Below are 22,059 nucleotides of genomic sequence, written 5' to 3'. Positions count from 1 at the left end.
AGTGCATCTGCTGGTTTGGTAGTCATTTGTGAGAATAAATTTCAACTTCTAATGTCTTTTGACAATGGGAATCAGGGCTTGAATGTTAAAATCTGCAGTTTTAATCTGGAGGTTTAAGTTTAGCTGCAGTTGTCCAAGATGTGGCTATATCAGCGCATGCTCTAGTAAGCTGAAAGTTTTCTCTTGGTTGGGTTGTACTTCCATTGCCAGCAAAGTGGTTACCTTAGGGTCAACCATCATCCAGAACAATACTCCTTTTCATATTACTACTTAAGTGCACTGTGGTGCTATGCCCTGTAGTCCCAGTGGCTGCTGAACATGCCTTTGTCCTACAGATAGTCACCTAACACCTTGTTTGCCTTGAACTTCAGGGTACTGACATCACCACAGCTCCTTTACACTCACAGCAAGGCCTCTGGGGGGAGAGGGGAGGGGAACAGTGCTTATGGGACTGTAAATTTTTGAAATGAGTAACAGTGACAGTACGCTGGGTATGGAAGCTTCAAGGAAGGAATATGATGTTCTCGAGGTATAAATTAAAGAATTAATGTAGAGTACTTCTTACCTGAGTGAGTGGTAATGGTGGGAGACAGACTGCCCCCTCGGTCAGGAAAAGTTTGCTGCGAGCAGGGGATCTTCTGTAAACGAGGTACTTGAGCTGCATCTGTGGGGAGTTAATGGTCAGTCTGAGGACACGTTCTGGGTTTATCAGGAAGAGACTGAGGATGTCGGTTGTCAGTGCACGAGGTGCTTAAAAAGATGTTTCTGGAGGGCTGGGGGTGTTACCTTCTGAGGGAACACACCATTCTGCATCCTCTTGAACCAGGAGGCCCCGTGTCAGCTGGGCAGGAAGGCAGGTGCTCTGGGCGGCTGGAAGAGGGCGGGAGCCTTCCCGCTGCCGGCGGGGCGGGACGCGCCGGGCTCTGCCGGGCTCTGCCGGGCTGCGCCGGGCTCTGCCGCCCCCTCGCGGTGGCGCTGCAGGCGGGCGCTGGGCGCATGCGCAGGGCGGCGGCGGGAAAGCCCCCGCTCGTCTCTGCTGAGGGCGCGCGCGCACGCGCCCCCCCGCCCCTCCCCGCGCTGCGGCGCGCGCGCACTAAGAGGCGGGCTCCGCTGGCCTCACAGCCTGCCGCTGGGCGGCGTGCGCATGCGCAGCGCTTCCCGCCGGCCCTCCGCCTCCTCGGCAACCGGCCGCTCCTCCGCACCTCCCGGAGGGGCAGCGCGGCCACCGGCGCTGCCGCCGCTGTACGGCTCGGCGGGAGCTTCCGCGGGGCCGCGGCCGCCGGTACCGCAGGGCCGCGCCGGGCGAAGCCGCCCTGAGGCGCCACCGCCTGAGGAATGCCCCGCGCTGCGCGCGCGCCCCTTCGCCTGTGGCAGCCGCTGGCGCACGCGCTGTGTGCCCAGAGGTTCCCGCCTCACGCTTCCCGCCCGAGTGCGAGGGTGGGCGGTCACCTCAGACCCCGGCCGGGGGCACCGACACCCCGGAGCCGCCCGCGACCGGGCACCCTCTCCCCAACGGTCAGAACATCTCTAGCGTGCTACGAGAGACGCTTCTCTGTAGGGCCTCAGCTTGTAATCCCAGCCTGCCTACTCCTTAACATCAAGAAGCTGAGCCTCTCCAAAGAGAAAAACTTCCCAGACTTTTCCCTCCTGTGGGCTGTATTTGCTTCTGGCACTATGTGTGAGAGAGGTGCGTTCTGCAGCTGCAGACAAGGGCTTGGAGGTCAGTAGACAAGCAGACTTTGGACACATTTCATCATGGAATTATGTGAGGACCACAGTCCTCTATTTCTGTGGCACAGCATCCCACCAGCTCTAATGGTGCAATGTTAATAGTTTTCTGAATGCACTCTGTGCAGAAGTTAGGCCTCCATTTTGGGGGGAGCTGGATCTTCTAGAAGACGGCACAGTGTGACAGCCCCATTTTGGTCTAAAGCCACACCTATATATTTTTAAAAACTGTAGGAGAATCAGCTTTGGTGCTTTTTTGATGGTTTTGAGGAGAGGGGTAGCCCTGAATGCTATGAGGGAGAGGATTGCTGCTGTTCCTGAATGCTGCAGTCTTGGGGGTGAAGCCATCTTAGGGGTGCAGCTAAGGGAGAGTAAGGGAAAAATGCCCTTGTAAACATCAAGGGAGGTCTGAGGGTAAACAAGAGAAGGGAGACATTGTTAGGACAAAAGCTGAAACTGTTTAGTTGTTACACACCTATGGTAGATTGACTCCTTGGTGCCTCTGATGAAGCTACTCTGGATTTCTTACCTGACCACTAAGATATTTCACAACCTCTGTGAACAAATTTAGGTGATTTACACTGGTCCAAATGAAAAGAGCCCCTAGAGCAATACAGGATAAGCACTGGATGGTGTTGGCACCTCTGGGTAAAGGCTGGAAGCCTCTCAGTGATACAAGCAGAAGGATCATTCTCTTTGAGTTCTGGTCACAGCTGCAATCTGAGCTGGGAGGCTGGGTAACTGCTTCAGTTATAGTCATACAACACTTCTGTCAGCAAAAGCCCATGTTACCATAAATACATACAAAGTTTCAGTCGCTTTGCACTTAAAGGTCAAAGCATGTTAATCATTGAGTGTGGTGGTGGCAGAGCGTGATCAGGCATCTCTGCGTCTCAGTGTAAATCATGACATGAGTTAGTGGCTGGGCTGGCAGCACAACACCAGAGCAACATCTTGCCTCTCCTTTGGATCTCTCTCTTTAAATGAGGCTAAACTAATTTTAAACTTTCCAGAAGAAATATAGGGATTACTTTTCTTCCTTAGATACTTCCTAAGAATAGTATTTATTTCTCTGTGAAAACATAATTTTGATTTAATTAGAGAAAGCAAGAAAAGCACTTTCTTAATTATAAAGTGAACTTCCAGCTAAAACTGTTACATTTCAATTGAATTTTTGGTGAAAGTTCAAGTTTCTATGGCGTGCTCAAGGCCACATCTTTAACAGAGGGGTAAATTAATCCAGTTGTGTATGCTAACCCACTCTTGGTACATTCTTGCCTCCGTTTAACCTCTTTAACTGCTCTAAGATGCAAAGTCAGTATCTTGGGTCTTATGGGTCAAGGCTGGACATAAATTTTAGATGAAATTTCAACAGACTAAAAAAAAGGGAGAGGAAAGATCTTGGTCCAAATTTACTACAAGGTGGGAGACATTAGGTTCTACCAGGACTATATTTTAACAACTCTAGATCTACTGATAGAACTCGTATCAGAACCAGGCCTCCTGGACACTGAAGGACTTGGAGAACCATTTGTATTAAAAACAGTTAACAAGGACAATGTGATTGATACAGTATCTGCCTCTGACATTACAGAATTGCAGCCAGGTACTTTTTACCCTTTCTAGCAGCCTTAGCTGACATGCTAATAGTTCATAGCCAGATCCAGATCCCTGCTCCCCTCCAAGAGGGTGAAAATCAGCCTTTGGTGGCACACAGAAAATTGTTTTCTTTAAAGGTACTTCTCTGGAGATCAGATGGAGTCCTGCCAGCCAGCCAGAGCAGGTGAAGGTTGAAATTCAAGCATTCTTGAATGCTTTTTGCATTTTGGACAAAGATAACTTATGTATCAGAAAACTATTCAAGGAAAGATGAGGGACAAAGCTGCCTTGGATGGTACCCAAGTCAGGGTTGGCCCCTGGGTCTGTGCAGAACACCGAAGGCACCACGAGCCACCACTGGTACCTCTTGGGGCAGAGCTCGGTTCCAACACATGAAATGCAACCACAGATACACCGTGCCCACAGTTTTGAATGCTCAGACAAGAGTGAAAGCACAAGCTTGCTTTGCTTTAAGTCAGCCCTATTCTGATGGTGGCAGACCCTTACTAGCATAGCCCAAGCACAAGTAGGTAGCTTGGGGGGTGGGTGTGTGTGTGTGTGTGTGTGTGTGTGTGTGTGTGTTAAAAAGAGGAGGAAGAGCAAATGGGTGACACATCCTCTAGATCTGGCCAGATCTTGGCAGTGTATCAATAAGCAATTGTTTGCCCCAGGAATTACTAAATGAAATGAATGAGGTTGTCAGTCACAGTGAGGCTAACTTGAGGCAGTCTGAGTGAAGTAAGAATGAAATAGATTGAATAGAAATGTGTGCTCCACAGCATGAGAGAATATGCAAAAGCTTTTCAGCCAAAAATCAAGACAAGAGGGAAGGAGACCAAATGGCAAAGTGACAGATTGCTGCTGTGGGAGAGCTGTTCTCAATAGGCTTTAGTTTAATGTAGACACTGAACTGCTTTCCTGGCCAAGAGTCCTCCTGTGTTTAGCATTAGGCTATGGAAATGAAGCTGAACAAAGGAACACTTTGATCATATGTTTTTACATAAAGCTATGTAATAAATGCTATTTCATTCCTCAGTGCAGCTCCAGCTCAGTGTTAAACTAATGCAAAGACAATATAGCTCCTAGATCACATACATACATAAAATTAGCCACAGTCTGAAGGGCACAGAAAAAACAAAGCTCAGAAGGCACTAGGAAATGAACATCAATGATTAAAATAGTAGCACAATAGATGCAAATATTATTTATAGGGAAATCCATCGAAGGATATGATTGCCATAATGAATTCAAGTCCAGCTCTAATGTTTTAAAGCACTTTGCCCACTCTTTAGAATTAGTTCAGCTCCATACCCTACTCTGAAGGACTTCCACATACTGATTCCTGTGAGGTCTTAAATAGGAAACTTCTCTAGCAGAAGTCAGCCAGCCTGCAGACTGGGTTTGAACTTCTGCTCTGCCACTTTTTTGTTGAGCATTTGTTGACATTCCATAAGATGTTTTGCATTTCTGTTTTCTTCTTTCTCCAAAACGGGGATAAAGGTGTTATCTTATTTCAGAATAATATTCTGAGGCTTGATTAATAAATAGTTGTAATGTACTGCGATTCTAGACCGAGAGTGGCTAAGAAAGCATGAAGTACACAACCCAAACCATCCTAAAATGTGTCACTGCGCTGCCCAGCGAGCTTCAAAACACTCTGGGGAGTTTCTCATGCTTTTATGTTCTAGTCAATCCTTCCTCCCACAGCTGCCTTTAACAAAAAATTAGAAAGAGGTACACAATATAACACAGAGATACAATGGCAGTTTGAGCACAGAGGACCTGGGTCTAACTCTGCCTGACTAGTGATTCTTTTGCAGCATTTAGCAGCTCTGCCAATCTCCATTCTCCATTTCCCTTTTCTCCAAGCTGCAGTGGTACCATTTGGACCCCCATTTTCCAAGGACACTATAGTGGTTTCTAAGTCATGGCCTTTCAAAGACATAAAATACACATCAGTTTTAAAATTTGTTTTTTCAATTTCTTTCAAACAGCAGAATCGCTTATTCAGTCTGATTGTATTTGTAAGAACCAAGAAACTATAGTACTAAATTCTTTCTTGCTATGAAATTTAAATATGGATTGGTTAAAGCATCTAGTCAAAAGGGACTGTTTTTCCCAATAGGCTTCATAAAATCCTTCAAAATGCATGACTTGCTTTAAAAAGAGCAGTGTTTCTAAGCTGGAAACCAGTTCTACCCTGCCTCACACTGAAATTGCCCCTTACAAGTAAAACCTTAGATGTTTATTCCAACATACAGCTAAGCTGCTTTGAGTCCAAGTTTACCATTTACTCACATACACAAAAGTTACATGATTTGAACAAAGCTTTCCCAAACTGATGGCAGGATTCTGAATGAGGGCCTTTATTTCCTGTGCTAGTGCTGTAAGAACCAAGCTGCCCTAATTAAATAGATTAAACAAGACAGTCACTATTAAGTCACATCTGTCAACATGATGTCAGACATGTTCCCATACCACTTAAGCATCAGGACAAAGGTGGTGATCCCCCTGGCAAGGCACAGCAGTGAAATCTGGTAGTGGATACCTAGGAAGTTTATCCCAAGTAGTTTTGTACTCTGAAGTAGTAGTAGAATCTTTGCACATAACTCTGGCTTAACAATTAGCTTGTGCCTTGTTTACTCTGTGGGCAACCAAACACTTCTTGATGAAACATTACAACATTTAACATCAGTTTCTATGTTCAAGTTCAACAACTGTTGGCACTGCAAGAAGACTGTTTTCCTAACTAGTCAAATTTGATATTTGTGTTTTGACCACTTCTCTTTGTGGAAGCAAGCTGCTGAAACCCAGCTGTTTTAAACTCAAAATTAAATGTGAGGTGAAACAACATTTGAAAAAATTCTACTCAGATCAGGGTCATCTGACACTACTTCAATGTTACTATGAAATAAATAGCAGAAAATAGGTATATACTGGCAGAATGTCTTATAGAAAAATCAGTAAGACTAGACTGCCATCTCATGGATATTGACTAACCTGAGATTGTACCAAATTTATGAGGAAAAAACCTGCATTGGTACTGTCGCATTTGGTAAAACCAGATGAGTTTGTAACATCTTACTTTTTTTATCAGTAAGTGATCATTATTCATTTTCAGGTTCTTTATTCATACTGAAGAGATGAAAGGAAAAGAAGAAATACACACCCTAACGCCACCTGCAGCAGCTGAGTTCAGGTCAGTGTCAGCAGCAGTAAAAACAATGAGCTGCTGCTAAGCTTTCTCTGCATTTCAGGTGGGTGTGGCCATTAATGGTGTCATAGTATCCTCAAGTTCTAGGTTTGTTGAAACAGAAACCCAGTTATCATAAAGCTCCAGTCGTTTAACCATGTGGTAAGGATAAAAGACTGGGGTATTTTGTGCCTTTAAAATGGTACCACTGGTGCTGTTGTGGGGTGTTATTCCTGCTCTGCAAATTCCTGTGCAAAAGCCAGCGATATAGGAAGGAGGAGATGGAAGTATGTTTACTAGCTGGGGTTAAAACAGTGTGGGGACAGTGAAATGTGTTCCGCATGCTGCAGAGTTTGCTCAGTGACCTTGAACACATTGCTCTTTGCCAGCTTTGAAAGCAGCCTGAAATCTGACTGAAGCACACGAGTAGCACATTGTGTCTTTGGCCACTTCACTGTTTGGTTCAAATGTTCACTACTTTGACAGTATCACTGTCATTTTAGACTACCTGTGAGACTGCCCATTCCAACCTTCTTTTCTAGGTCTTGTCCTTATAGAGTTTTTAAAATACAAATGGGGGTAACTTCAGAAAGAAACATGTTCTACATGGTAAATAAGTATTATTCTAATTTACTAAGATTCGAGAATAAAAGCTTGTTTGGTAGAGGTTGCTCTGCTTTTATATATAATGACTGCTATATCACAGTTTTTGGAAAGAAGTTCTGAATAAAATAAAGCCATAAACATAACAGATGATGCAAGAAAAATTCACTTGTAGAATTAAGAGAGCATTTTCTAAACCAGAAAGACAGTAATTTCAGGTGTCAAGACTTTTACTTTAGTGAAATGTTTATTAGTCTAACCATCATTTCTTGATTTCTCCAATGCTTTCCTCCACTCTAAATTGCTTCCCAGGATTCTGAGTTATGTGCAGACCTCAGGAATGCAATAGCCATTACAACCATGTGAATTACTCTCCACCACTGTTCACTAGATAATATTCTGCACTTCCTAAAGGCAGGAGATTAAGTAGGTAACAAATTTCCTAAACCTGTTTGGTATTTAGCAGCAGAGGGCCTGCCATTTCATACTGTTTCTACAGATATCATTGAACTTGTAGTAGCTCCAAACCAGAAGCTAGCTGGGGAGTGACAGAGTAAAGGAGTTCATCTTTTGAAAGAAAGCCTTAACATACCCCTAAGTTCAGGTGTAAATGGCAAAAAGTTAAAATGAAATATGTACTAAACTAAAGTACTGCCAAAAAACTCCACATAATTTTAATAAGGGGAGGGGGGGGGGGGTAGAACCACCAACAGGGCAAAAGTACCGCTATGATGTAAAATAGCTTAGGTCTCCAGGAAATTTATTTTGATCTACTTACAGAAACTTATTTTTCCCAGCTGTGGGAAAATCATATTCTTGTCGAGAAGATAATTGTATTTCAAATATTTAAATTACAATTCTTGCTTATCTTTTTGCTCAGTTCAAGTCACTTGTCTGTAATAAGACAGCATATCATCTAAACTTTGATAAAGTGGTTCCTGATTTTGAGCATCACTGCTGTCGGTCTGTCCTGGCGGCGGCACATCTTGGGCGCTGCAGCCGCAGGCCTGTGCTGGTGGTGGCACATCCTGAGCGCTGCAGCCACACGCCGGCACTGGCGGTGGCACATCCTGAGCGCTGCAGCCACACGCCTGCACTGGCGGTGGCACATCCTGAGCGCTGCAGCCACACGCCGGCATTGGTGGTGGCACATCTTGGGCGCCGTAGCCGTAAGCCTGCATTGGAAAGGGCATATTGTGAGTGTTATAGCCGTAAGCGTGCATCGGTGGCCCCATGCCTTGAGCGCCGTAGCCATAAGCCGGCATCGGAAAGGGCATATCGTGAGCACTATAGCCGTAAGCCTGCATTGATGACAGCATGTTTTGAGCGCCGTAGCCGTAAGCGTGCATCGATGGCGGCACGCCTGGAGCACCGTAGCCGTAAGCCTGTGCCGAGGGCAGCAGATCCTCCTCATCACTGCTGTCATCCTCTGATGATGATGATGGCACATCTTGAGGGTTGCTGCCACCGGCCTCTCTTGAGGTTGACTCATCTTGAACACTGCTGTTGTAAGGCTGTGCTGCTGGCGGCACACCTTCAGAGCTGCTGCCGTTGGCCTGCGCTGGTGGCATCTGCTGACTTTGCGCTGTGTCTGTTTCCAGTTTTTCAGAGGAAGTTTCAGGACTGTTCAAATTCTGACTTCTGTAATTATCATCTTTCTTTTGTCCCATAAAGTAATCAGAAGGTGGTGCAAATTCTGGATCTCGCTCATCTCTGAGTTCCTCCTGTTTCTTTGACCATTGTCCAAACATCAGTTCTGTTAGAAACAGGAAAAATGGTAGATTGAATATAGATTTCAGGGTCTGAACAACAGTCAGAAAGGACGGAAAACAAATTAGCGAACAGAGAAGATGCAGCTGTGTAAAGCCATTTGAAGTAATCCATCTAGTACTCGATTGCTGCCTAAGCTGACAGTCCACTTTCTTTACAGAGCAGGAACAAGGGCATTGAGCATTAAACATAACCACCATCCTTCTAAAACTCACCCTAATCACTTCAAGATCCTTTAACAATGTGGCCATTGGTTATGAAAAATGACTAATTAGTTAGGGGTGAATCAAAATACAGAGCCATCAAAGCATTAAGATCTTAGTTAATAGAAGATGGAAATGATGAGATTATCTCTAGTGAGCAAAGGCAAAAACCAGTAACTTCTTTATTTCAACAGAAGTGGTAGATATTCTAGTTACTGTGACAGCTGCTGATTTCTGATTAAAAATACTTCTGAAGTACTGCAATGGAATGACAGCTCAAGACCACCACGCTTAAAAAGATATCCCTAAAACCTTCTCCAAAGATGTTTCCCAAACCTACTCTCTAAACCCAGTAAAATTCTTTTCAGTATTCATTTCTATCAAGACTTCTGTAAAAGATGAAGTAGAAAATTTTGATGCAGAAGGGCTACATATTTGTCTGATGTAAAAATATAACAAAATATGAAATAGTAAGGAGGAAAGCATCTAAGAGAGTGAGGAGTTTTGTTTATTCCTTCTTATAATAATTTAGATGCTTGTGTTACCTTTATGTTTAGTGAACCACAGTTATTTTACTTCACATTTTAGAGTAAACTGTCCTCTGCTCTCCGAGTGTAGTATTTGTTGCATAGTACAGTGCTGCCTGGGTATCAGTCAGACACTAGGATTCCTCAGAGGCAGGGAAAAAAAAAATCAGTGTTGGGCAGGATAGAGATTTAACAGACAGGACCTGAAAGTTTTGGTTTGTAATGGAACCACAAAGTTTCCCCTCACAATGATGTTCATTAACAGAACACAAAGACAGCTGTGAAAAGTAAAAAGAAGCTGGAAGTAACAATCCTGCACAGAATAGGAATGCTGCCTGGGTACTAAAGGTGGACATTTGTGTGCTTTGCCTATTTGGTGTTTCCTTTTACTTAGAAGTCAGGCATCAGACTACAAGAATGTGCATCAGCTTAGATTAAAGTGTAAAATGAGTTAATGGGTTTGGGAAGGATCTAGAAGACAGCCATCACTGGATGCTTCAAGATGGGACACTGGCACTGAGGTGGTCTCTGCTCGCATCACTTTTTTAGTATCGTCCTGTACCAGTTTCAGAGTAACACATCCGCCATCACATAGAACAAACTACAGCAATACATCAAGAAAAGATCACGCTGAAAGACAGTGAATCTTATCAACTATGAAATTTGTCATTCTGCCAACCTCTCTGGATCATCCAGAAATGGAATAACACATACAGAAGAAAAAATTATAGGGACATTTTACTAGCGCTAAGGCATGCCTTGTCAATCACTGCACTGGACACTAGACAGTCATCAATACAACGGCAGAAAATATATCATGGCTTCTCAGTCCTACCATACTTTGTCACAAAATAGAAATGAAAGTAACAGTGTGCACACTGCTTCCAGACAATCTTTCTGAATCTACATTTCCTTACCTTTGCCTTTATCCCACTCTCGGACATAAGGCACTCCAGGCTTTGTATCTCTTCTCTCCTGGATGACAACCTCTACCTTTCTACTTGCTGCAGTAACTCTTGGAGCTTCTGGTTCGTCAGTAACACCTTTCACCTCTGTGTTACAGGAAGAGATAGTAGCTTTTGTTAGTTATGGATAAAATTCATATAACTTCATAGGAGGGATGGGAAGCAAGAGTTATGTGCATTTATAGAGCTCATACTAGTGATTCAATTTCATTCTAATAATGAAATGTATCTGAGTGGGGAGGTGATTTTTTTTTTTTTTTTAAATTACTGCGTATTACTTTAGAAAAGATAATGGGTAAGCCAGATAATCGGGAAGCATATCTGCCAAGAGACACTTCATGAGCTTTCTAGCTGTATCAAAGACTGCTGAAAATCTATAGCCTAATAACCCAAAAAGAAATGTGCTGAGTGTTATACTGAAACTAGAAGATTAGGTGAAAATAAGAACATTAGCATGTTATCTCCATTTCATTTACTGGAAGAAAACAATTTGCATTCTTATTCTTCTGAACAGTAACAGTGGCACATCAGTGTTCTTTGTTTCCAGAACACTTCCCAGTTAATCACTTGCATAGAATTCTGACAGTGAAATATTAGCTACGTTTTACAGTAGGAGGCAGACAGTACAAGTGAGTAGCAGTGTCGTAAGGGAGACAGCGCAGAGATGGAATTAGAACTCAAAGTCATTATCCTAAATCCTAAAGCAGCTCTATGTCCAATTTACAGACTGCACTGAAACTGTAGGAGTGTGTATTACATGATATCAAAATTAACTTGTTACTACTTTTTATTCATCTTAAAAGAGTAAAATTTCAGCAGCTCTAACCTCAACCTGCATAATTAACCCACATAACTCCTGCTGTCAAGTATAAATCAAAAAAAGCCTATGATCTACACATCACATTTCTACCTGTATTATTAAGCTATTTCTGGCATCATTTCATATCTACAGACAGTCACATGAACTCTCACTATCTTAGCAGTTACAATAATTGCATATATAGAATATGTAAGACCAATATATTGAATGTCCAAACCTAAATCAGAGTACGCCTGTCCATGAATCAAGTACAGGATGAAATAGCAAGTATTTAATTTTACAAGGTAGATCATACCTCCATTCTCCAATTTTTCTGCCTCTTCCTCTAATCCAGCTTCCCTTAACTTCTTAATCTTCCGCGCTCGAAGTTTAGACAGCCTTGCATCCAGAGCTGCCTTCCTTTTTTCTTTTAGCTGTTCACGTTTAGTTCTCTGATCAAGTGTCTTAACAGCAAAGAAAAACATGAATTAATCTCCCTTTGTTATTATCATCATCTACATATCTTCCTTCACTAAATGACTAAAATCAACCCTTATCAAGTACCATGCTTCAACAGGGAAAAAAGGACCAATTTTTCTGGAGCCAGCTGCAGGCATCACAAGATTTACATGACAAATCAAAGACAGTGATCACAAACTAGGATGCCCTCATACCCCAGTCTGCTCTTTAAACTCATACCTGCTCTCTTAGCATATCCAGTGTTGCCCGTTGTTTATGCCTAAGTTCTTTGTCACGAGAAAAGGCAAAGTAGCCAACACCAAGCTGTCTGGCCTCTGCAAAGAAGAAACCAGAGAATTTAAGCTACACTCGAGTTTATAATTGACAGTAACTACAAGCACCATTGTAGTTCAAGCAAGGAATTACTCCCAACAACATACATCACATCAGTTTTAGGTGGCTAAAAAGGGCTTGTTTTAGATGATGCATGAAATGAAGGAGAACACAGGAGGAGGTAATGAAATCTGAAAAAAAAAAATTGAGAAAAATACAATTCGAGGAAAAATAACTCTAGATTTACGTACTGGTAATTCGAATGGTTATTACACATGTGGCTTAACACATACCCACACTTTGCCATATAGGCACAAGAAGTAACTTGCCCTTGCTTTGTCTAAAACTAATCTCTTTGGTGACATAAAGATAAGTGATACAAAGTAAGGAAGTATACCATTTTCCCGAATGTCCTCATAATGTATGGGTCCCATGGGTTTTCTGAGTGCTTCTTCTTCTTCTTTTTCCCACTGCTGCCTCTGAAGTTCTCTTCTCATGTCTTCAGATAACAGAGTATTCCCATCAGGACCTTGTCTAATTAAAAATATAATAAAAAAAAAAATCTGGAATTACAGAGCAGAATTTACCAGTTTTACTGTATCAAACAGTGGAAGTGTGATTGGGTCTGATCCACTATTGCAGTTTTTACAAAACACAGATCATTGTAAGCACCATTTAGTGATGCAAGTTTCATGACTATGGTGCATGGTGAAGACAGAAAATACAAAAACTACCTCTGAAACAAGGTACTAGAAGAATATGTTATTAAAAGACAAAACATACCCTTTCTCAGAAGCTTTATGAAGTCATTATCAAATCACAGAATGGGAGATGAAATAATCACTTTTATTGGCATCTGTTGGGATGCCAATCACAGATAGAAACATTTCAGATTTAACATAAGAAAATGAAATGTATTTGAAATAACAAAAATCTAGCCAATTTACCTAGAAGTCCATGCCAAATATTAATACTCAATATGGGAAATGTTTTTGTTTTCCCAAGAGAAGCAGCAGGATCTTTTTCTTTTGTCTAGCTAAAGCTGGTTTTGCTGACCGACTGTCAGCCGTATCAATGCAGAGACTGCAATTACAAAAGCACTCATATTCTTCATCTTATGTTTAAAATATAGAGAACACACTACTGAGTTTTTAGTGTGAAAGAATTTTCACTTCAGTAAGGGCTGTTGAGGTGCCTTTAGATTATTTTCTGAAAACAATTCTCAGTGCTGCCATAGTAACTTCAACAGAATAGCTGTTAAACAGCTGTTTAACAGAAGAACAAAACCAAACAAATGGAGGTCTAACAAATTCACTTTGAATGTCATGATGAATTTGGAATTGCTAAAAGACTATTGTCAGTTTCCAGGCTAAACAGAACCAGGAATCACTTCTCTGGCATTTTCTGGAAGGTATAATAAAATACAATTTCCATGCAAGGACCACAGTTTTAAAAGATGCATCAAATATCTGAGAGATTGCTAAGTTAAATTTATTAGAACTCTCCTCTGCAAACTATGCTCTGTAAGTGTTGTTTTAGATTTAGTCAACGTTTACATCAAAAAGAGTGCCCTAGTAGTTTATTAAAAATTTCATTTGGGCTTTTAATTGATATCCATGGTCTCCAATCTGTTGCAATTTAAAACCAATATACCAGCCATGTATTTCAAATGGTCAGCTGCCAAGGTGAAACAGAAGACTTGAAATACTATCTGAATCTGTAATAGAAATTTTCGATAAAAATCAGAGTCATGCACAATTACTCTGTAGCTACTCTGTCTAATTTTTAAGGCACAGTGTTGTAACCAGCAGAAGTTTTTCTCAAATAGATCTAGAGAAAGCAGCAGCATCAACAATTCTGGATTGAGAATGAGGTACCAAAGTACAGCTTCTCGTCCTTCTCATATGTTAAATACTGCAAGAAACATCCACTTCCATTAGAGAAACCCCACCTTTTCCCTTGAAGTTCCTGATCCATTTTAAGTAGACTTGGTAAATCCTTCTTCATACAGCGTCTAGATCGGCCCAAGAAATCAACATAATCAACCCTGTAATGAAAGCAAAGGAAACTTAATGCAGAACTTCTGTCTGCAGATTTACAGAACTCTTAACCAGAGACAGAAGCAGTGACACTTTCCAAATAGTATTTATCACCTCCCAGGCTCTCCATGTGTGACAGTTTCTCCTACCTTTCAATTAACAGGCTCACAGGTTAAGAGGATACATTCTGAACAGGGCATATGACAGTTTTACCACAGACACTTACTCAGTCTCCCTTTGAGCTGGCTGTTTGCCTTGGCAATAAGATGGTGTAAAAAAATGTTCAAAAGTTACAATGTCATGCAGTTTTCACACCAAAATAAAACTGAGCTTAGTACTTGCTTCCCGTGGTGAAAATAACGATGCTGCATTGACTTCTTGCGGATATGAAATTACTACAATATATTTCAATTATCAGCCTAAAGCTCATTTAGAATAGGCTGATAGCATTCATTCAACTGGCACAACAAAGGCTGACTAAAATGCAAGCAAAATGGTCCTTTGAAGCACATATTATGCTGCTTATGCAACTCTTTATAGTACTGAACACTTAATTTACACTTGTCAAAAAAGCTGTTAAGAGCTATACTTATTGTCCTGTCATGCTAGAAAGTTCTTTAGCATTAAGCTGCCTCAATTATCCCATCTAAAGAATTAATATTACATCTGAAAAAGTATGACTGGCAATCTGGTTCCCAAGACCCAAACTTTTAAAGATCTGTACTTTTAGTAAGTTAAGTCTTTTACATAATTTCTAAGGATATCTACAGCTTAGTATATAGCACTCAGTGCCCTTTGTTTTTTATTACGATGTAACATCAGTAGAAAAAAAAAAAAAGTCTGCATTCTCTACAGTAAAGATGTAACTATGGCTGCAGAATAATTATAATTAATTATGCCAGCACCCAAATATCCTCATTAGGATATGGCCTCACCGAGATGGCCAATCTATTAATAATAATAATACATGTTATGAAGTGAGATGTAGGCAGTCATAGAAAAGCACAGTGTGAAAAGTAAAATGTACCAGTTTAAATTTCTGCTACTTCACGGTGATGAGAGCACAAGGTAGTTTGAGCCCATCACTGACTGGATCAATGACAGTTTCATGTTGAAATTCAGTAAGACGCTGGTAATGGGTATATCTGCCTTTCCAACCCAGCAGTCTTGTGGGACTCTGCTGGATTCATTCTCACAGTTTATTCTGAAACATTACACTGCAAATCTTATTCTTGGTCTAATAAACTGGAGAATGGGGGTGCTCTTTCTCATACTGGTTACTGCTGTTTTAAACTGATTATCAGAAGCAAAATCTCTGTTCCATAAGCATTTTAAACAAATGGGCAAGGAAAATGTCTAGTCAGACCAGTTTCATAATTATTCCCAATGTCTTGGATGAAAAACTCGTAGTTACTTGGAATGTCACAGAAAATTGTCACAGACTATTTGCTCTGCTGCAGTTAAACAGTGGAAGAAATGCTGGGAAATTGTGTTCTTTTTCCAATCAGAGTGTCTCTCCTTTAAGAGGAGGTCACACAACGAAAAACTCACTTGCAAGTCACAGGCAATTAGAGAAGGGAAGGTGGATACAATAAAAACCCCGAGTTTTGCTACATTTCAATTCAAAACATCAAAGCACAAAATTGTATCAATACTGCAATCGGAACTCCCAGAAACTATGCAAGAAAATGAGAGGATATTACAAAGTCTCACTTATAGTACATTTCCCTGATTGATATTTCTCAAAATCCTGGATGTAGATTCTATTGCAGTGTTACCTACATGGAAAGTAAAGTAATATGAAGGGACTGTCTTTTAATGAGACATGAAATGAAAAAATGTTACCACCTCTTCTCAATGTGTAGTATTAACCAAAAATAAAGTGCTGCTCCACATACTTTAGAGAATAAAATTATTCTCTCATACAATTGTCAAGAAACAGACAAGTCAGGACAGTTTAGCCCCGTCAGTAGTACCAACCATTCTTCGTCTGGGTCCTCGGGTGGTGGTATTTCAACTTCAGGTTGAGTTTCCTCATCATCTGTGTCTTTTTCTGAAGTCTTTTGAGCAGCTTCGCTCTGATACAGTTCCTGTACTTCGTGCTGTTTGTCTATGATCTTCTGAGTGAAATCCACTAGGTACAAATCCTCAGTTTCTTCATCTAAGGCAGAAAATCGATTCTCAGAGAACATCCATGAAAAGAACAGAATTGAGCACAAAGTCAATACAAAATAGCCACAAGCAGCTTTTCAGCTACCAGCAATACTCTTGATCATACTATTGGGGAATACTTAAATCTCATTCAGTGCCAAACAATCTTGAAGCTATAAATTGGCTCCACAGTGATAACCTCTATTTCTGAACAGAAGTTTTTAGGGTATTTTAAAGCAATTAATCATTTGTGTACAATACAGAAAAGGCTGCGGTCTTTGCACTAAGATATCCTCTGTTCAGAAGTTTGTTATGTAACAGTTCAAATAGGTTTTTGATGCTTAACATTTGGTGTATTGGCAGTAGATAAGCAGTCACTAGAGTACTTTTCTAAAAAGTAGAGAAAAGTGGTGGGGTCACGTGGACAAAGATGAACACTAGTAAAGAAAACATTAGAGATTAATCACCAGGAGATCTGGATTCTATTTTCATAATTACTTCTTGCAAGGGACTGAGCGAGAGAGTAGAATTCTCTAACCCTATTAGCTGCATGACTGGCATTCACGTACGGACCAGCCAGACCCCCATCCTGCTCCTCTTCTCTTCATAAACGTGCAAGAATTAGAAAGCAGGACAGAACACCAGCAATACAATCCAAAGAATGCATAATGGAGAATAAATTATTTTTGTTCTTCTAAGATTCTGAATTGAAAAAACAGAATATATTCCATCCACTTAAGGAATGAGTGGGTGAAACAAGCCAACAGTGCTTTACTAGGACAGGCTCTCCTTCAAAAAGTAATTTTATTTTCTCTAGTACCTATATTTTTCCTCCCTTTCAAAGCAGAATATCCCATGTGAATCACTTTGTATAATAACTCCAAAAAAATTTCCCATGTAAGAAGGCAGGCAGTGAATTCATAGTGTAGCTGCTGTAAATCACCAGTTAGAAAGACCAACTTTTAGGGTTAACTGTACAAATTTTTTTTTATATATATATCAACTCATTTAGACTACTTTTGTTCACCTGGAAAGTCGCCTTTTGTCATTTTCTCATACAGCTTTGCTTTCTCTTCTAGTTTTTTCCTGAAAAAGAAAAAAAAAAAAAAACAACCCACTCTTATCATTGCAATTCCACCAATTCCAAACACAGTTCAAAATGACCAGTTTAGCCTTAGATAAATGGAACAGCAAAGTACCAGGAGTGCTTGAAATGCTTACTAGAAGTTGATTTAAGCCTGGCTTTTGTTTTGAACCTTCACTGACATTTCTGAGGATACACAGGTATCCAGTTTCAGAGTTTATACTGACAATAACTGTAGTGAAGTTACAGAATTAATCTTAAGGGTAATTTGTCAAGTAGGCAGGAACACAACGTAACAAGTATTCCATCTCCAACTACTACATCTGTCAGATAAATACTGGAAGCTAGACCACTACTTGCGGATAAGAGATACTGTACTGTTTTACAGAAAAAAAAAAAAAAAAAAAGGAAAAAGAAAGAGATAACATGGAGTTACACTTAATCTTAGAAATTAAAGATAAACCTTAGCTAATTTCTGGAATGGTAGAAGACAATTTTGAAGAGCAATTAACTGCTTACAGAAAACTAGCAAATGGCTTATAAATCACATTTTCAACATCTATCTTATTGTGCATCTATTTAAAAGATGAGGTAAATCTTGCAAAAAAGTGAACCATTTTCTGTTAAGTCCAAGTAGAATGGTATACAATTCTGATGTATCGCTGCCCTGGCTTTTAATTCTAAAGATGACTTTCAAAAATCAATAACCTGACATACATAGACAGCTACAACGCTGTGAGGGCAGGTATCCGTAGAGCATGGGACTGCTGGATTACAGTTTGTACACTACTGGTAAGGAGCACAGAATTGATGCTAGTCTTACTGGTTGGGCTAATGAGAACTGCTGGTCCAAAACATGCATAACTTGCTTTCTGTGCTTTTCTAAACACTGAAAAACAAGTTCTGCAAAGCATTCCTTTCTTACAGAGCATAGGAGTTACCTTGACTTATCTAATATATGCTCCTCTTCTGCCTTTTGCTCAGCATCTTTCTCTGCTCGTTTTGCAACTCCTGTGTTTTGTTTGTTCCAGATGCTTGGTTTCTGTGGAGTACAATTTTATAGCAACAAATAAATAAATAAAAATATTGAAGTGGGAATGATTAAAAAAATATTTCTACTCCATAATGCAAACTTTGCAAATCAGTCATGACAGACTTTGTAAATAACATCTTAAACATGTTTGACTTGAGACTATACCTACTGTGCTGTAGGCTGCAGCAGGTATGTCCAGAATTCATCCACAGACTGCAGTGTAATATAATAATTAAGGACAGGTTGAAAAGCAAAAAAAAACCCCAACAAAATGAAATTACTCAGAAATCAGACAAAATCTATTCTGGCAAAGATGTTAAGGTTAAAAAAAATCAGTAAGAACAATCTTCCTAGTTACTAAAGTAATAACAAACCCATTAATTGTTCCTATTACCTTCATTTTTGATATAAAATACAATCAGTTTGCCTGTTTACAGCATAACACTGTAAATGCTGCATCTTCTTCAAATATGGCAGCAATACTATATCCTACTACTAGAAATCTACAGAATTAATAAAACCCAGTCTGCAGCAAAGAGTAAAACATGGGAGATAATTGTTTATTCATTATTATACACCAACACACAGAGGAACAGATAGTAGAGCATTTATCAAGAAAAGTGTCTCATCCTTCAGAGGAGCAGAAAAAATCTTGGCAGAAAAAAGAAACATCTTCTATAGTTACAAAAGCTGTGGCTCCCTGGGGAGCCAAGACTAAGTGGTGATTTAGAGGGGCATAAGCATGAGATAAGTTTTCTGCTATGCACAAGAATCTCACCTGGAAATGAAATTTAAAGAACATCCTCATCACGTAGATTTTACATTTGAATAGTAATATAGCTATGAGTATTTATTTATTTAGATTTGAATATAAACTTCCTTACTTTAAGGAGAAAGAATGAGAAAAACAACAATGGAAAAATATTTCTACCTTATTAGAAGTTTTGGGCTTTGTAAAGATGCCAGCATCTTTCAGTAGCTTTTCCTTCTTGAATAATTCTTGCTTTCGGAAGAGTTCTGCTTTGAGATCTACCAGCTACATCAACAGCAAAACAAACAAATAACTAACCAAGACACATTACACCATATACATCAGTTACTGTAATAAAGTAATAACTGTATTTCTAGTACATCAACCTGGCATTTACAGTTATATGAGCATCTGATTGCATTTTGATATGGAACTTTGAAATACTGATCCAATCACAAAGATCGCTCTTAAGTTTACAGCAAACAATATGCAAAAAAACACAGAATGCATATTATTATTAGGGATTTTTAAAAAAATCCCAAAGATGTCCTTGATTCTTTGATAAATAATAGGAATAAGAGAGCCATAATTCCATACAGATTTTACCAGCCTCCCAATGGCAAATAGAGGACTAATGATATACCACTCTTGGAAAGGAAACTTCTAACCATTAGATAATGAATAAGGTCCTGACTCAGAAAGAACTGATAAAAGTTTGCTTTCATAGAATATATATACTTTCCCAGGGTTTTATATAGACTGTTTATATAGTTCTAGATTTTCTTTCTTTCTTCTTTTTTAAAAAATATGTAACACCGCCATCTATGACCAACGCCCATCTCATCTGTTATTAGGAAACATCACCAGCAGGGGTATTATTTTGAAATTACAGTAAAAAACCTAGTCTGGGAGAGGATATTGTGTCATTTTCCGTGCAAGTCCTACAGAAAACAAATTTCCCTGAGAAACATTAAATCAGAGAAGTGGAACACTTTGATGTTAGTATTTGTCTCAAACACTAACGCATTTGCTTTTCAGGGCTCTGTAACGATGTTAATATGTTGTAAATTAACCCTTCTTCCTCCACTGCTTAAAAGTGGGCACCCAAAAAGTCAATGTTAAATATTTCATATGCAACAACCCACAGTTTGCATTAACTGTTTATTAGGAAAAATGAAGAGATTAGCAGCCGTCTCTCGTTAACAGACCACTGGAGAGCAACAAGAAACAGCAGCACCTCACCATCCCTAAGGGTCCGAGGTTAATTTACCAAGATAAGGACCTCCTGTTGCTCAGAAAAAAAATCAGGAAATAAACTCATTTCCCTCTCGTACCCTCATTTTATCCTTACATCATGAACGAAGGCAAATTCAGCCCCGACACACTCAGGTCAAGAGCGCTGCGCGTCAGGAAGGCGAAGGGGCATCACAGAGCCGGGATGGGACTTCAGAGCGCCCAGCGATACAGCAGGATGCTTTCACCCAGCATTTCAGTGGGTCGGGGTTAAGGCGAGGGGACAGAAACACCCCCCCCGCTGTGCCGTACCCCCCGGGAGCGGCTCACACCAGCGCGGCCGCACGGCCTCCGCCGGCTGGGCCCGCCCGTGGGGTAAGGGGGTAGGCCTGGCTGCCCTCACACCCTTACAATCCGAACGACAGGCCCTCCGGCGAGGACGAGGGGTCTCTTTTATTTCTTCCTAGCCGCAACCAGTTTCGCCCACTCACCGAGGAGGCGGCCACATCCAGCGGCTTCTTCCTCCGGTCCATGGTGGCCTCCGCTCCTCCGGTAACCCCCTCACCGGCTGCCTTCCTCCCCGCTTTACGGCCTTGCCGTAAAGCGCAGCGAAAGCGAGGCGCTATTGCGACAGTGCTGGTGAGGCCAGGCGGGCCCTTCCCCGCCGCCATGTTAGGGAGGTTAAGGGTCGGTGGATGGCTGGGGGCGGCGCGCTGGGCCCTGCAGCATCGCTGAGCAGGCTGCCTGCTGTAATGGCGGGTCCTTCCTGCCTCAGAGCCTCCCGCTGTGGCCGCAGGGCAGCCTGCGAGCAAGCCTGGCTCAGTCTGGTGTAGCCTGGTGGTGGCTGAAGCTCCCTGTGGCTTCCCTGGCTGTGCCCCAGTTGTGTGTGAAGTGAGGGTTCCCGGCAGGTGGAGGCCAAATTCTTCAGGTCCCCTGTTGGAAATGGCTGCCTGTGGCTGCTGTGGCCAGTGAGAGTGGTGTGGGGTGCTCTGAGGCTGCTGGGCTGGGAGATGGCCCCTGTGGCCAGAAATGAAATAGGGCCTGGCAGCATTGCGTGCCTGCCCAGAGCTGAGTTTGGAGCTAAATGAAGAACTACGTGGTTGAAATTTGGTAAGGACAGAAAAAAAGAAAAAAATAAATGTCTTTCCTGCCTTAGTTGATACGTAAGTGCTATGGGGATGAGACCTGAAATGCTTCTTGGAGCGGGAGACAGCCATGTCCTTCAACACTAGGCTGGGTTTAACCCTATGACCACTGCCCTCCGCGGTCCCACTTCTTTAAGCTGTGTGTTTGGGATGAAGTGCTGTGGCTGTCATGCTGTCCCTGGCCCTCTGCCCGAATGGATCTGTGCTGAGGAGGTGGGAGTTAATTAGCCACTGCTTTGCAGGACTGATGAGCATGGTCCATAATACCTAAATACAAATTCACCTGTATGTGCTGGACCCAGCTCTGTAACCTCAGAGGTGAATGCAGGTGGCTCTTGGGGAGCAAGATTCAGTGTTTTACTTACACTGAGTAGCTCATTGTATCCTTTATCATCCCCATGAAGAAAAAGGACTGTCTGATAGGTTTTAATTCAAAGAGAGTCT

The 22,059-nt window shown here is 41.3% G+C and overlaps 1 protein-coding gene across 2 annotated transcripts; it reads right to left on the bottom strand.

The window, feature by feature from the left end:
- Positions 1-7,866: 7,866 nt before the first annotated feature.
- Positions 7,867-21,059, bottom strand: CCDC174 (coiled-coil domain containing 174). Of its 2 annotated transcripts, none has more exons than XM_074914525.1 (11): positions 20,962-21,059; positions 19,418-19,522; positions 18,395-18,495; positions 17,397-17,455; positions 16,199-16,379; positions 14,131-14,226; positions 12,577-12,713; positions 12,087-12,181; positions 11,704-11,851; positions 10,541-10,675; positions 7,867-8,879 (listed from the first exon to the last, which is right to left on the bottom strand). In XM_074914525.1, exons 1-11 carry the CDS (start codon positions 21,001-21,003, stop codon positions 8,005-8,007), a joined length of 1,974 nt encoding a protein of 657 aa, XP_074770626.1. In that variant the 5' UTR covers positions 21,004-21,059; the 3' UTR covers positions 7,867-8,004. The 2 variants fall into 2 exon arrangements, with proteins under 2 accessions (XP_074770626.1, XP_074770627.1); XM_074914526.1 differs by having other exon boundaries at positions 10,541-10,666.
- Positions 21,060-22,059: the final 1,000 nt, after the last annotated feature.

This window comes from Athene noctua, chromosome 10 (assembly GCF_965140245.1).
Source record: "Athene noctua chromosome 10, bAthNoc1.hap1.1, whole genome shotgun sequence".
Taxonomy (NCBI): domain Eukaryota; kingdom Metazoa; phylum Chordata; class Aves; order Strigiformes; family Strigidae; genus Athene; species Athene noctua.
The sequence above is the reverse complement of the archived record's forward strand: the minus strand, read 5'-3'. Positions and strand labels throughout refer to the sequence as shown.

Coding starts and splice junctions, on each gene's coding strand:
- CCDC174 (XM_074914525.1), bottom strand. CDS start 21,003: ATGGACCGGAGGAAGAAGCCGCTGGATGTGGCCGCCTCCTCG. Junction 18,496..19,417: donor AGCCCAAAACTTCTAATAAG/GTAGAAATATTT, acceptor TGTACTCCACAG/AAACCAAGCATCTGGAACAA. Junction 12,714..14,130: donor CAGGAACTTCAAGGGAAAAG/GTGGGGTTTCTC, acceptor ATTTTTAATTAG/ACAAGGTCCTGATGGGAATA.